Raw genomic sequence first — 15,380 nt, forward strand, 5'->3', positions numbered from 1 at the left:
TGATGAAAAATGTAGCAGCAACATAACCCTGTTGATCTTTAGGCTTTTAAGAAATAGGAGCTGGAGCAAGCTATTTGACCCTTCCAGTCTGCTCTGCTAGACAACAAGCTCATGGCTGATCTGCTACCTCAACTCCACGGTCCCTTTTGCCTTTAGATTGGGTGGACCACATTGCGTTTGGAGCCCAAAAGGACGGAGGGAGGCTTAAAAACACAGGCAAGTAAGAGATTTGAAATTTAGGAAAATAGAAAGATTATGTTGGTGTAAAGTTTATTAAAAAATCCAAGTTAAAGTTTTTTAAAAAGTTAGGAATGACGAGGAAAGAGAGAATTGGAGGTAAAAAGAGGTCACCTGACAAAAACAGGTGAAGGGTTAATTTTTATGTAAAATTGTGTTGTCGGCTCTATTGTTGCATAGTGTTAATATTACAGTACTAAAGCTATTCTCGTTGGATAAGAATCTTTATCACTATAATATTAGCGTTTATTTCAGTATTGTAGTGTCTGAGCTGAAAGTCACTGTATATCTCAGGAATGCAGCAATTTCCATGAACTTGTTGATGTTACCATGGACTAAAACTCTGGTCTAAAAATGTTTTAATTAGCCTCTGAAATTATGCTGAGAGTTACTAACGTAAGAACACTTAACACATTCCTCTGAAATTCCTCCCTTCGCTATTTCACCGAAGCCATTAATTAATTTATTTTAAGCATGTTAATTCTTCCACTAAATTATGAGAGAGAGGAATTTTAGATACCCGTGTTAAGCATTTGTACACTATTATCCCATGTCCTTATTACAGGGCTGCTGTGTTTTATTGACTAAATCAGAGTACCTTCCTCTTTCAGTGCCACCATGTGGCCTGATAATTTAAACATTATTTTCTGCAAAGTAATATAAATGACAAGTTTAAAATGTGCAAAAAAAAGCCTAAAACACGTAGCCACTACCACATAAACCAATTAAAGATTTAACAAAATACTTTCATGCTTTCTTTATAGAGTGCTTTTCAGATTCCTCACTCCCAGCTGGTTGCTTGTGATTTTCTGAGAAAATTCTTGGCTCTTTGGTGCACTGCTGCCACAACTCCAGCAGGAGTGAAGCAGAAGTGCTAGAAAATATGCTGGGTCCCGCCTGACATCGAGACCTTGTAGGTCAGAGGATCCACCTATTCGTTGCAAGGCTACAGCATCAGGGCGGTTAGGACAAGGCAGGAACTTCCAATGGTAGGAGTGCTCACATTCACAATCTCTCCCTTGTCATGGGCGGGATCGGCAGCTGGTATGCCCTGTGAAAGTTAGTGCACCAGCTGTTCAAGTGGCTGAATTGGGCCTTATGGGTCCAGGCCTGGGATGCAGCCTGAACTCCAAAGATTGTGCATCTAATAACTTTTCATGGCCTCTTTATAAAATGGATGTCAACTGTTTCCAGGGTGGGGAGGGGAACCTGGTATCCAGCGTATTCCCCCCACCACCCTCCAGGACTGACACCAGATGGATAAATTGTCCCGCCTTTGGGAGAAAATGGGCATCCACGATGTACACCTAGTGGCAAATGTACTCGAGAGAGGTGGAATTCGAATTAGTTGACCTCCTGATCCCACATTCTCAAGCAGCACAGATCACCAGCAGGCACTAACCAAGCTGGAGTGCTGGGATTGCTGATCTCTGAGATTTCAGGCCCAGTGATTTACACTGCAGTTAACAGAAATGCTTCTGCACAATGATAACATTAGATCTTACACAAAATTTCATATAATTTGAGATAAGCATGCAACTCTCCCATGATAGTATTTCACGTTAATCAGTTTAAAACTTCCATTTAGCCTGTACCACAGCTCCACTGTTACTGTAGTAACTGATTAGACCTTCGAGGAATGCACTTACTGTTAATGTTTTCTTTAAGAAAGGTGCTCCAGGTGACAGGAGTTCTTCATTAGTTACTGGTCTCTTCAACACTACAACATTAAGCACCATTAAGTGTTTGCACACAGTATGTTAACATTTTAAAACCAATAAAAATGACTTACCATGAGAAACCCCCATTTTTCTCATAGCATTTCAAAGTTCTTAACACAATTAATTATCTTGGAATGCTGTGACTTATTTGGACAAATTTCACAACTAAGCAGGTGGGGGGGCCTGATTTTTAACTCGCCTGAAAAACAGGCGGTCGGCAGAAGTAAACCCCTTTGAAGGCCCAAGGCCTGAATGATTCAACTTTCAGGCAGGCCTTTAAATGGGTGCTCAGCACACCTGCCCAATACAGGATGGAAGTTGTTTAAATGTGCAAACCGGGGTCCCACACCAGCTGTAGGACACCGATGGCCATTTTAAAGTAAAAATGGGCAAAGCGTGCACCGTTCAGGCTAGACTCAGTCGTACCAGACATTGAGTAGTCTAACCAGCACTGCTCCATAAATGGCCTGGGTAATTTTTGGTGGGGATTTTTGTGAGACCAAGAGGAGCAGGATTGGCTCTCCCGCCTCAAACAAACCCAATCTGCCAGCTGGGTCCATGCTGAGGCTGGCCAATTTTCAGCTTTCTAAAACTGGCAAGCTGCAGGGAAATGGCCATTTGGTACCTGCAACTCACAGGTTAAATTCAAATTAGGCCCGAACATGAAAATGGTGGCTTTGTGCGGGTGCCGTAAACACATCACTGATTACACGCCCATTTTGGGCCCAAGTTAAAAATTACCCCCAGCATCTTGGTTTAGCATTTGATTTAAAGGGTAGCAACTCCAACAAACATTACTCGCTCAATACTGTAATGAAGTGTCAGCCTGGAGCATGTACTCGGATCTTGGAGTGGGGCTTGAACCCACAACTTTCTGATGTAGAAGGAGTGCCAGAAACTTAGTGATGAGCTTTTTTCTAGCCTGGAGCTTAGTAAAACCAGTTCATGACCTAGTTTTCCTGAATTAGCATACTTACTAGCTCCTGATCAGCCTTTGACGGCACAATTTCCCCACCGAAAAATCCTTGCGGTTCAGTGCCCAGATATAAATTGAACAATTATTGAAATGCTCTTTTTTTTCTGTTATCTATTAAAACAAGTCACTTCCAAAACAATTACAAAAAATACCTCTGTGTATCTCTGAATTATTTAACTTGACTCTTTTTGTTAATTGCCTTTGTATTACATTAAATCAATTCAACTCAAAATCTTTGTTATTTAATGGGATGTACGCTCCACTAAAGATCTAGTTTTATGATACACACTAAATCTCAAAGACCTGTGATCAGATTACAACTTGCAGCATGCCAAGCAGAGCTGGTAGGTGGGAGACAAGAACAAGGACAGGGCTGTCTAATAATTAACTATTTATGGCAATAGCCTACGACACAGCTCTCAGAACAGCATACAGAGCCTCATTAATGAGTAAAACATGACTGGTTGCAACTTTATTTTTATACAAAATAGAAAGTTTTTGAAACCTTATGGTTAATTAATACCCGTGAAACATTTCACAACAGTGGATGGTCTAAACAATCAGTGAAGGAATAACACTATTTTGACAGCGCACACAGCTCAGACTAGATTAATACGGGCCTGTAAGAGCAGGATACCTGGATGCAAAATAAATGACATTGACCTTTAAGATTAGAAATGATCACAAAGGTGCCAAAACAAGAAAAATCTTCAAATGTGCAAAGCTTTGCAGTTACCACTTCTACATAATGACAAGAGGAGTAAAACTCCACACTTGAATCTTGGATCTCTAATCGCAAATGTATTTTTCAAACACAATAGTCTTGACATTAATCCTCACACGATGGGTGGCAGGGTGGTGGGGGTGGGGGTGGGGGTGGGGGGGTGGGGGGAGGATTTTTAAAGATATATATATGGGGAACACGATTCCAACACGCCACGCATACTGCCTGTTTTACGGAGGTGGATATCAGAGTGTTTGATTGTTCTGTCGTGGAGAGGCAGGACCATTAATTAACATATTTAAATTGGGCTCCCACGGTGCAATTGGGCACCCAATTAAAAATTGACTGTTGCTGCAGGGATTTCCCAGGGGTCAGCAAACCCGGAAGTGAAGGGGAGGCAGGAGCTGCCGGCTCGACAAGGTAAGTACCTTGTGCACTATTTGTTGGCCCCGATCACCAGTCACCTCCCCACCCGATCGCGGGTTCTCTTTCCTCCCACCACCACCCTGCCCCACCGCCACCCCCCCCCCCCAATTGTGGCCCCTCCCCCCAGTCCCAATTGTCAGGGAACATCCCCAAGGTTCCCCAGCGGCAGCTTTCTCTGGTGTACCCTCCCAGCCGGCCAAGTTGTCCATTTGGTCGGAGGCCAGTCAGGAAATGCAACTAAAAAAATGTTGCGAGGTCCTGCCATAAAGTTCAACACAATCACCGCTTCTCCAGCCTTGCTGGGTTCCTTGGCGGTTTCAAACACCCCGCATTGGTCCCCCCCCTTCCCATAATTATCGGGCCCATGAATTTATAAAGTAGTTGGAACACCAAAGTTTCTGTCATGTTTGTAACCTTCACATAACTGTAACCTTTATGTAACAACACTGTACACTGTATACACCTGAGTAATGCACACCTTGACCACAGGGGACGAACTTGTGGGAGACACTCCTCACCTGGTCATCCAGGTATATAAAGGGAGGTCCCATGTAGGATCAGCACTTTTTGGTCCTAGGAATAAAGGTTCAGATCACGTAGTGACTTTGTCTGCAGTACATGCCTCGTGTGATTCTATAGTAAGGTGTAAGGACACCACATTTGGCGATGGGAAACGGGAATCAGCGAACCACGAGGATGGCCACCGGTAGCACAGAGGAACGGTACTGTGTTGGTGAGGACTGGGCCGATTTCGTTGAGAGGCTCCAGCAGAGCTTTGTCACGAAGGACTGGCTGGGAGAGGAAGCGGCTGGCAAGCAGAAGGCGCATCTACTGACCAGTTGTGGATCCAAGATGTATGCACTGATGAAAGACCTGCTCGCACCCGAGAAGCCGACGGACAAGTCTTTTGAAGAGCTCAGCACTCTGATCGGTAAGCATCTCAAACCGGCGAGAAGTATACACATGGCCTGGCACCGGTTCTACACACACTGGCATCGGGAGGGACAAAGCATATTGGACTTCGTTGCGGACCTTCGGCATTTGGCCAGCCTCTAAGTTCACAGACACCTGCAGGGGGGGGGGGGGGGGGGAGATGTGAAGGGATTTCTTCATTGAGGGCATTGGTCATGCTGGGATTTTCAGGAAGCTTATTGAGACCAAGGACTTGACTTTGGAAAGGGCAACATTGATAGCTCAGACCTTCATGGCAGGGGAAGAGGAGACCAAGATAATTTACGCGCGCAGCCCTGGTTCCAACGTGACGATGGACCAGGGAGTTAACATTGTAAACGAGATTCAGAACCCGCAGGCAGGCAAGGGCAATTTGACACCGCCCAGGCAGCAACAGACTCTAGGGTGGGCCAATGGCAGGGGTATCGGCAATTCACGCCATCACAAGGGACAATGCGTCCCGAGATGGGACCATTGACACTCAGCAACAGAGTGCTCAGGAGTAATCAAAGAGACAATCAGAGAGGAATGCCTGTTAATAGTTTCTTTGTTCACAACGATCTCAGCTCATGCTGGAGGTGCGGTGGCAGACATGCTGTGAAAACCTGTAGGTTTCAACAATTTATCTTCAGAAACTGTAACTTCAGTGGACATCTGGCCAGAATGTGCAGAAAGCCCGTAGCCAGGCTAGTTTATGAGGCAGAGGAATCAGACGAGGGGTCTGCAAGGCAGGGTGATGCTTGCGACAAAGCTATGGACGCTGCAGTCCAGCGGGTTCATGTGGCAGACGTCCACAGCTCGTACACCAAAACACCACCTATGATGATGAAAGTTCTATTAAATGGCATCCCAGTACGCATGGAGCTGGACACAGGAGCCAGCCAGTCACTTATGAGTGGCCAACAATTTGAAAAACTATGGCCACTCAAAGCTAACAGGCCCAAACTGGAACGCATTGACACGCAGTTACGGACGTACACCAGAGAGATCATCCCATTACTAGGCAGTGCAAACTTGGTGGTCACACACAACGGTTCGGAGAACCGGCTGCCACTCTGGATTGTCCCGGGGAATGGTCCTGCGCTCTTGGGGAGGAGCGGGTTAGCCGAGATGAACTGGAAATGGGGGATGTGCAGCACTCCATTTCATTTGTGGAGCGAAGCTCATGCTCACAGGTCCTACAGAAATTCGAGCCACTTTTTCAACCAGGTGTCGGGACTTTTAAGGGCACCAAAGTAGTGATACGCATCACTCCAGACGCCAGACCAGTGCACCACAAAGCCAGAGCCGTGCCGTATGTGATGCATGAGAGAATTGAGAGTGAGTTGGACAGGCTACTATGAGAGGGCATAATTTCACCATTGAATTCAGTAACTGGGCAAGCCTCCTCGTTCCTGTCCTTAAAGCCGATGGCTCGGTCAGGATTTGTGGCGACTACAAGGCCACCATCAACCGAGTGTCACTACAGGACCAATACCCGCTTCCGAGAGCGGAGGATCTTTTTGCCACGCTGGCAAGTGGCAAGCTGTTCACCAAGTTGGACCTCACTTCGGCCTACATGACTCATGAACTGGCTGAAGAACCCAAGCTTCTGACCACCATCACTACGCACAAGGGGCTATTCATTTACAACAGGTGTCCGTTTAGCATTCGTTCAATGGCCGCTATCTTCCAGAGGAACATGGAAAACTTGCTTAAATCCATCCCTGGAACAATCGTATTCCAAGATGACATCCTAATCATGGGTCGAGACACCAAGGAACACCTCCACAACCTGGAGGTGCTACGCCGACTGGACCGGGTAGGCTTGCGACTAAAGAAGTCCAAGTGTGTGTTTTTGGCCCCAGAGGTCGAGTTTTTGGGCAGGAGGGTTGCCGCAGACGGGATCCGGCCTACCGAATCCAAAACGGAGGCAATCCGTCGTGCGCCCAGGCCCGGCAACACATCAGAGTTGCGGTCATTTCTGGGACTATTGAATTACTTCGGGAACTTTCTGCCGAACTTAAGCACATTGTTGGAGCCTCTGCACGTGCTCCTGCGTATGGGCTGTGAATGGTTTTTGGGGGGACTGTCAAGAACGGGCTTTCAATCGGGCATGGAATCTGCTTTGTTCTAACAAGCTGTTGACCTTGTACAACCCCTGTAAGAAACTGGTTTTAACGTGTGATGCATCATCCTATGGGTGCGTGTTGCAGCAGAGTAATGATGAGGGCCAACTCCAACCTGTGGCTTATGCCTCCAGGTCGCTCTCCCAGGCAGAACGGGGATATGGGATGGTTGAAAAGGAAGCACTCACATGTGTCTATGGGGTGAAAAAGATGCACTAGTACCTTTTCAGCAGAAGGTTCGAGTTAGAAACAGACTACAAATCGTTAACATCCCTGTTGTCCGACAGCAAGGCTGTCAATGCCAATGCGTCAGCTTGCATACAGCGGTGGGCCCTCACGCTGGCGCTCAGCAGGCTCCCACTGGCGACCACCGAGGGGGTGTCAGAGCAAAGTGCTGAGATGGTCATGGCCGTTGAGGTTTTCGACACCGCAGGCTCCCCCATCACAGCCCGCCAGATCAAAATCTGGACCGACAGAGATCCCCTTCTATCTCTGATAAAGAAATGTGTCCTGACCGGGGATTGGGCGCCCGCATACGGAGCGTGCCCTGAGGAGGTCAGGCCGTTTCACAGACGATTGGACGAGCTCTCCATCCAAGCTGACTGCCTGCTATGGGGCAGCCGGGTAGTCATGCCCCAGAAAGGAAGGGAAGCATTCATCAGGAAACTCCACGGCGAGCACCCAGGCATCGTGCTAATGAAGGCCATTGCCTGGTCACATGTATGGTGGCCGGGAATTGACTCAGACCTGGAACACTGGGTTCGCAGGTGCACGACGTGTGCTCAGCTGGGAAATGTCCCCAGGGAGGCCCCACTCAGCCCGTGACCCTGGCCCACCAAGCCATTGTCACGTATTCATGTAGACTACGCGGGCCTGTTCATGGGAAAAATGTTCCTGATTGTTGTCGATGCATACTCGAAATGGATCGAGTGCATCATATGGAATTCGTGCACAACATCCACCATCGTGGAGAGTCTGCATGCGGTCTTTGCGACCCACAGTTTGCCGGACATCCTGGTTAGCGACAACGGCCCGTGTTTCACTAGCTATGAATTCCAGGAGTTTATGTCGGGAAATGGTATCAAACACGTCAGGACAGAATTGTTCAAGCCGGCTTCTAATGGCCAGCCGGAACGTGCGGTTCAAATCATAAAACAGGGCATGCTCCGGATTCAAGGACCCTCCCTTCCATGCCGCCTATCGCGCCTCCTGCTGGCCTATAGGTCCCGGCCGCATTCGCTCACGGGAGTCCCGCCCGCGGAACTACTCATGAAACGCACTCTTAAAATGCGGCTGTCCCTCATTCATCCAGCCCTGTCAGACATTGTTGAGGGCAGGCGCCAGTCCCAAATCGAGTGCCATGATCGCAACTCAGTGGGGAGATGCATAGAAATCAATGACCCTGTATTTGTTCTCAATCATGCTTTGGGACCCAAGTGGCTTGAGGGTACTGTAATTGGCAAAGACGGGAATAGGGTCATCGTGGTCAGACTTAACAATGGGCAGATATGCCGCAAACATCTGGACCAAGTAAAGAAAAGGCTCAGCATGGACACTGAGGAACCTGAGGAAGATCATGAGATGTCACCCACACCACTGCCAGTGAACGAGCAACAATGACATTCACCAGCATGCACAGTACCTGTGGCCAGCCTGGAATCATCTCAGATGACAGAGACGCATGTCAAGGCCCAACCACCAGAGCCCTAACTGCGGCACTCCACGAGATAGCGTCGACCGCCTGAAAGACTCAATCTTTGACCCAAAGACGTTGGGGGGAGGGGAGGTGATGTCATGTTTGTAACCTTCACATAACTGTAATTTTTATGTAACACTGAACACTGTATACACCTGAGAAATGCACACCTTGACCACAAGGGGTGAACTTGTGGGAGACACTCCTCACCTGGTCATCCAGGTATATAAAGGGAGGTCCCACGCAGGGTCAGCACTTCTTGGTCCTGGGAATAAAGGTTCAGGTCACGTAGTGACTTTGTCTGCAGTACATGCCTCGTGTGATTCTATAGTAAGGTGTAAGGACACCACAGTTTTCTCTCAGCATCTCCAGCTTTCATTACATTTAATTATGGGCTTTGAATTATCACAGCACAGCAATGATTATCACAGATTAGGATTTTAACAAGCAGGAAATTAGCCTATTAAACAATGGGAGCTTTGCGACCAACATAATGATTTGAGCATCGGACATAGTGGACCACGTAACCAGACAAAGTTTTCTTTGTTGAGAGGGAAGGATTCACTATCCATGGCCAGGCCAGCATTTTTATAGACTCATCCAAAATAAGGTTGTGGGGAACAATACAACAGTAGGATGAAATTAATGCCATTACTTATCCATAATTATTTTGTGAATGCAGAAGGAAGTCTTATTTGCAAAGATGATATGGATGGCCCAGTGATCTAGTCGGGACCCAGTAGGGCAATCAGACAGATGGAGTTGGGAAGGGGGATGGGCAATTGACACTGCTGATCTGGGCAATGTCCCAATGCACGTCACAGAAGTATTTTGAGATAAAACAATTTTACCCCGAGCCGCATAAGTAGGAATTAGCGCTGGTGCCCAGAAGCTTGATCAACGAGGTATGTTTTAAGGAGCGTCTTGAAGGAGGAAAGTGAATTAGAGAGGCTGAGAGCTTTAAGGCAGGGAATTTCAGAGCTTGGGGCCTAGGCAACAGAAGGAACAGCCACCAATTGCTGAGGGATTATAATCAAGGATGCTCAAGGGGGCAGAATTAGAGGAGCGCAGACATTTTGGGGAGTTGTGGGGCTGGAGGAGATTACAGAGATAGGGAGGGGCAAAGCCACGGAGGGATTTGAAAACAAGGATGAGAATTTTGAAATTGAGGCGTTGCTTAACCAGGAGCCAATGTAGGTCATCAAGCACAGGGCAGTGGAGAAGCATCAAGTGGGGCAGGAAACTGTTAAGGGCAAGTTGCAGGAGAAAAAGGGTGGGGGAAGTGGGGGAGAATGGGTACCAAGCGGCTAGAAGAGATGGGGGATGAAGAAGGAGTAGAACGGGCTAGGAAACAACCAACAATGGGGGAAGAGAAGCTCAGGTCTGGAGCAATGTCAGAATGTGCACACAAGATAACACAGAGATAGAAGCTTATTTAGCCATATTTAGATTGCACTGCTCTGACCTGATTTAGGGTTACACTCCACTGAAGGCACGCAGGCAAGGCTGGGGGTTGTATTGAAAAAGGCTGTACTTCCTGTGACAGCAGAGGTAATGCTGCTCCGGCGCACAGCTGATACCACCTTTATCTCTTTGTTGGTTTGCACTAGAAATAAGAAACAGGAAACAAGTTAGACTTTCCTCGCGTGGGCTGCCTATTATCAGATTCATTCCCATCAATAGTAACAGTCACAACATTAACTGGTTTAATCTGGAAGATAAAAACAAGGATGATATCTGGTCCATCGAGGCAGAAAATGTTTTTGAAAGGTTGGAATGCCTATGCATATATCCCTTACTAGCTCATCCCCATTATTCTCGGACTTTCACAGTCCACACTAATGCATTACAGGGTAGTTAGTATTCTGTAAGGATGAGGTCAAATGGGCTGAAGGACCTTCTTCAACCAAAGAGAAGGAGACCAATTGATCCTTTGTACTGCACCTGCTCTCTGAAAGGGCTCTCCAGTTAGTCCCACTGCTCTGCTCTTTTCCCAAAGCCTTTTACAGTTTATTTTTCCCAAATATCTATCCACTTCTTTTCAGATACTATTATGGATTCCACTTACACTGTCTCTAGTAGGGCATTGCATGTCCCAACAACCCTCTGTGCAAAAATAATTTCTCCCAACCTCGCTCCTAATTCTTTTGCCGATGATCTTAAATTCATCCCCTTGAGTTACCAACTCACGGACCAGTGGAAGCCATCTTGTGATATCTATTAATGGATGAACACTGTAACCAATGGGCTGTTCACATGAATTCTATATTTCTACAAAGTCAGTTGCAGATACTTCATTGAAAACATCGGAAAATCTTGAATTTGTAGCAATAAGAAATTAAAGAATCATATGGTAAATTAATCAAACATCATCAGGACAAAGAAATTTCACAACTTTGTTTACAAATTGAAAAGATTTCCAGAAAATTGATTCTAAAAAAATGCTGTGTATTCCCATTTTAGAAATGAAACAAACAACATGCTTTATAGAAGTATAAACCAACATCCAAGTACATTTTATACGATTATATAATACACAGAAGCCCTTCTACCTGAGAGAAAACTAGAGCCACCCTGCTCCGGATTCAGCTTTCGCAGGCAGAATGGGCTGTCATGGGACTCCTGTGCTGTCCACGAGTTTTCATTCAGCAGCTCAGTGAGTCGTCGTCTTCGGCGAAAGTTTATGCGGAACTGGTACAGCAAGTTACTATCAAAAAAGTGGTGACGGTTGGAGACTGCAAAACAACAAACCATTTGCTCAATCAATGCAGCCGTGTTACTTTAGGCTCCTCCATTTCCAGAATTAGATTAGTATAGGTTGAGTGTCCAAAATCCGGAATCCAGAATGTTCCAGACTCCAGGACATAGAAACATAGAAAATAGGTGCAGGAGTAGGCCATTCGGCCCTTCGAGCCTGCACCACCATTTAATATGATCATAGCTGATCATGCAACTTCAGTACCCCATTCCTGCCTTCTCTCCATATCCCTTGATCTCTTTAGCCGTAAGGACCACATCTAACTCCTTTTTGAATATATCTAACGAACTGGCCTCAACAACTTTCTGTGGTAGAGAATTCCACAGGTTCACAATTCTGAGCGAAGGAGTTTCTCCCCATCTCTGTCCTAAATGGCTTACCCCTTATCCTTAGACTATGTCCGCTGGTTCTGGACTTCCCCAACATCGGGAACATTCTTCCTGCATCTAACCTGTCCAATCCCGTCAGAATTTTATATGTTTCTATGAGATGCCCTCTCATTCTTCTAAATTCCAGTGAGTATAAGCCTAGTCGATCCATATGTCAGTCCTGCCATCCCGGGAATCAGTCTGGTGAACCTTCGCAGCACTCCCTCAATAGTAAGAATGTCCTTCCTCAGATTAGGAGAACAAAACTGTACACAATATTCAAGGTGTGGCCTCACCAAGGCCCTGTACAACTGCAGTAAGACCTGCCTACTCCTATACTCCGATCCTCTCGCTATGAAGGCCAACATGCCATTTGCCTTCTTCGCCGCCTGCTGTACCTGCATGCCAACTTTCAATGACTGATGTACCATGACACCCAGGTCTCGTTGCACCTCTCCTTTTCCTTATACTGCATTTGCCATGCATTTACCCACTCACCTAACCTGTCCCAGTCACCCTGCAGCCTCTTAGCATCCTCCTCACAGCTCACACTGCCATCCAGCTTAGTGTCATCTGCAAACTTGGAGATATTACATTCAATTCCTTCATCTAAATAATTGATGCATATTGTAAATAGCTGGGGTCCCAGCACTGAACCTTGTGGTACCCCACTGCCTGCCATTCTGAAAAGATTCTGTTTATTCCTATTCTTTGCTTCCTGTCTGCCAACCAGTTCTCTAAACAAGTCAATACATTACCCCCAATACCATGTGCTTTAATTTTGCACACTAATCTCTTTTTGTGGGACCTTGTCAAACGCCTTTTGAAAGTCCAAATACACCACATCCACTGATTCTCCCTTGTTCACTCTACTAGTTACATCCTCAAAAAATTCTAGAAGATTTGTCAAGCATGATTTCCCTTTCATAATCCATGCTGACTTGGACCGATCCTGTCACTACTTTCCAAATGCCCTGCTATTACATCTTTAATAATTGATTCCAACATTTTCCCCACTACCGATGTCAGGCTAACCAGTCTATAATTCCGTTTTCTCTCTCACTCCTTTTTTTAAAATTGGTGGCAGGGTCGTCCAGAATCCGTAAAATGTTCCGGAATCCGGACACCCTGTCAAACTGTTTCTACCGCCAGCCAGGCCCAGTGAAAAGTCAAAAAATGAAATCCAACTACTGTACAGTGAAAAAAATTGCAAGCATAAAAACACCGATCCTATCTGTTCCAGTCCAGGTCTCTACAGTCACAGCACCGCTGCTCCTGGGTCCGCAGCAACTCTTCGCAACACACAAGTCCCTTTGGCCAGAACCAATCAAGCTCCCGCGCGCAAGTCCCCTCCCGCCCGCAAGTCCTCGGCAGAATCAACTCTGCACAGCACACAAGTCCCTTTGGCCTGCGAGGAGAAGAACTACAAGGTGACATCCAAAAACCGGAAATATCGCAACCTGGGCCCAGGGATTTCCGGACTCGGGATGCGCTTCTGGCGTTTTGAAATCTGAAATACCCGAACCTGGGCTCGGGCGTTTCTGGACTTCGGACATCAGAAACACGTTCTGAAGTCCAGAAAAACACAAAATCCAGCTCGGCCTTGGTCCCGAGGTTGTCGGATTTGGAACATTCAACCTGTATTCAGCAATTACAGATGTTGGAGCACTGGCTCGCAACGTGGGGCACACAATCGGAAACCTGGATTGCAATCCAATCCAGACCAGTGAAATGCAAGTCTCATTGCTTTAGTGTCTGTATGGATCATATCTGAACGAAATTTTGGTTCGAGTTCCTAGTGGATACGGGCTCAGAACACAAAACTGCCCTTAATTTGGCACAAACATGACAATTTGACTCAGAGAAGCCATACGATCGCCGGAGTGGGAAACAGAAAAAGTCACACTGGTGCCTTATTCTGCATCTATCTGTGCAATGCCTGATTCACACTGGCAAGTATATTTCCCTCTGCTTTATATTTAACTACTCCACATTTTATGTTTACAACAGCTTTTCCACTAGCACTGAATGGAGGGAAATATAGAAGGGGAATTTGAACCCCCCAAAAACAGGTGCATTTGGGTCAGGTGGGATATTAAAAATCTCAAACCTGACCCCACCTACATCCAGTTTTAATGCAAATGGCCGTGGGTGTGTGTAGGGGGGCTGGGGCGGGTAACCAACTGTTCAATTTGGCAGGACCCGAGGGTCACCTATTCTTCTGGGTTTACTGAGCTTACACAAAACAGCACACCCACACCCCTTTCCCCTCCCCACTCCTCAAGCTAATATTGGGGCCATAGCTTCTGCATAAACTGTACTTTTCTTATGTAGGATGAGAAAGGCTAATGATGTCTTCAAAGGTTTACTTTCAAGGATCTTAATATTTATTCTAGTTGAATGTAAGCCTTTAAGCCTCTTTGTACCACAACTCTGGAAAGTTGACAGCACCACATCACACTATGAATTTATCGGACTAGTTTGTCAAATGCTTAAATAGCCTTGGCCCTCAGCCTATAATTAATATATGTTGAAACTTGTCATGGAGAGTATTTGCAGGTTATAGAAAACTGAACCCAAATCAAAATTCTGGCTGAGAGAGAAACAATCATTGTTGCCCGTTTTAAAAAGGAGAGAAGTGGAGAGCCCAAGGGGTTTCGTGTGGGAGTTCCAGAGACTGGAGCCAAGGTGGCTGAAAACTGTGCCACTAAAGGTGGGGCAAAGGATGGGAGGGATCACACGAAAGGCCAAAGTTACATGACTAAATGATGGTGATGTGGGGCCAGGGGAAGGGGGGGTTGATACAAAGCTGGAGGAGGCTGTAGAGATGGGGTAGAGTAAAAGCAGGCTTTGAAGATGTGTTGTTTAGGCTAAACACATTGGAGGACAGGGATTCAGCGTAGGTCTGTGAGGATGGGGAATGATGGTAGAGTAGGAATTAATGTAGAACAGGATATGGGCGGCTGCATTTATAAATATAAAGTAAATCAGTAAAGGACCAATAAAAGGATAGATATAATGAATAAACAGTCGTTGCCAGGGTTTCCTCACCGTGTTGAATGATTCCATGTTCGAGCTCTCTGCGACACAGCTCCACTGCTTCCTTCCTCGATGAGGCCTCCCCCTCTTTTATTAGCCAGTCAATGACTTCACTTCCAAAAACAGCACGTTGGTACTTCACTCCATTTTCTTCTTGTAATTTCATGATTGTATTCTCAGAACTTATAAGCCTGTCAATTGTAGAATTGTAAAATCCCAAAATGAACATGGTTTGGGAAGCTAGGACAGTCTAGACCACTTTCCTAATGGGTATCAACAACACCTTGTTCTGACTTGATAAAAGACATGATTCACACAAATACAGTTGCTCTTCTGGCTGAGAGTCAAACAACACTTTGAGGCACCAAGCCCAAAA

The 15,380-nt window shown here is 46.1% G+C and overlaps 1 protein-coding gene across 3 annotated transcripts in view; it reads right to left on the bottom strand.

The window, feature by feature from the left end:
* LOC139277545 (DEP domain-containing mTOR-interacting protein-like) overlaps positions 1 to 15,380 on the bottom strand; it is a 78,461-nt gene that overhangs the window by 28,414 nt on the left and 34,667 nt on the right. For all 3 annotated transcript variants that reach the window (XM_070896130.1, XM_070896131.1, XM_070896132.1), the window contains exons 4-7: positions 15,017 to 15,195; positions 11,392 to 11,574; positions 10,305 to 10,445; positions 1,887 to 1,957 (exon numbers count right to left, since the gene is read on the bottom strand). In XM_070896130.1, coding sequence (XP_070752231.1) covers positions 1,887 to 1,957; positions 10,305 to 10,445; positions 11,392 to 11,574; positions 15,017 to 15,195 — 574 coding nt within the window. The remainder of the gene's footprint in view (positions 1 to 1,886; positions 1,958 to 10,304; positions 10,446 to 11,391; positions 11,575 to 15,016; positions 15,196 to 15,380) is intronic.

Source organism: Pristiophorus japonicus, chromosome 12, assembly GCF_044704955.1.
Source record: "Pristiophorus japonicus isolate sPriJap1 chromosome 12, sPriJap1.hap1, whole genome shotgun sequence".
Taxonomy (NCBI): Eukaryota; Metazoa; Chordata; class Chondrichthyes; family Pristiophoridae; genus Pristiophorus; species Pristiophorus japonicus.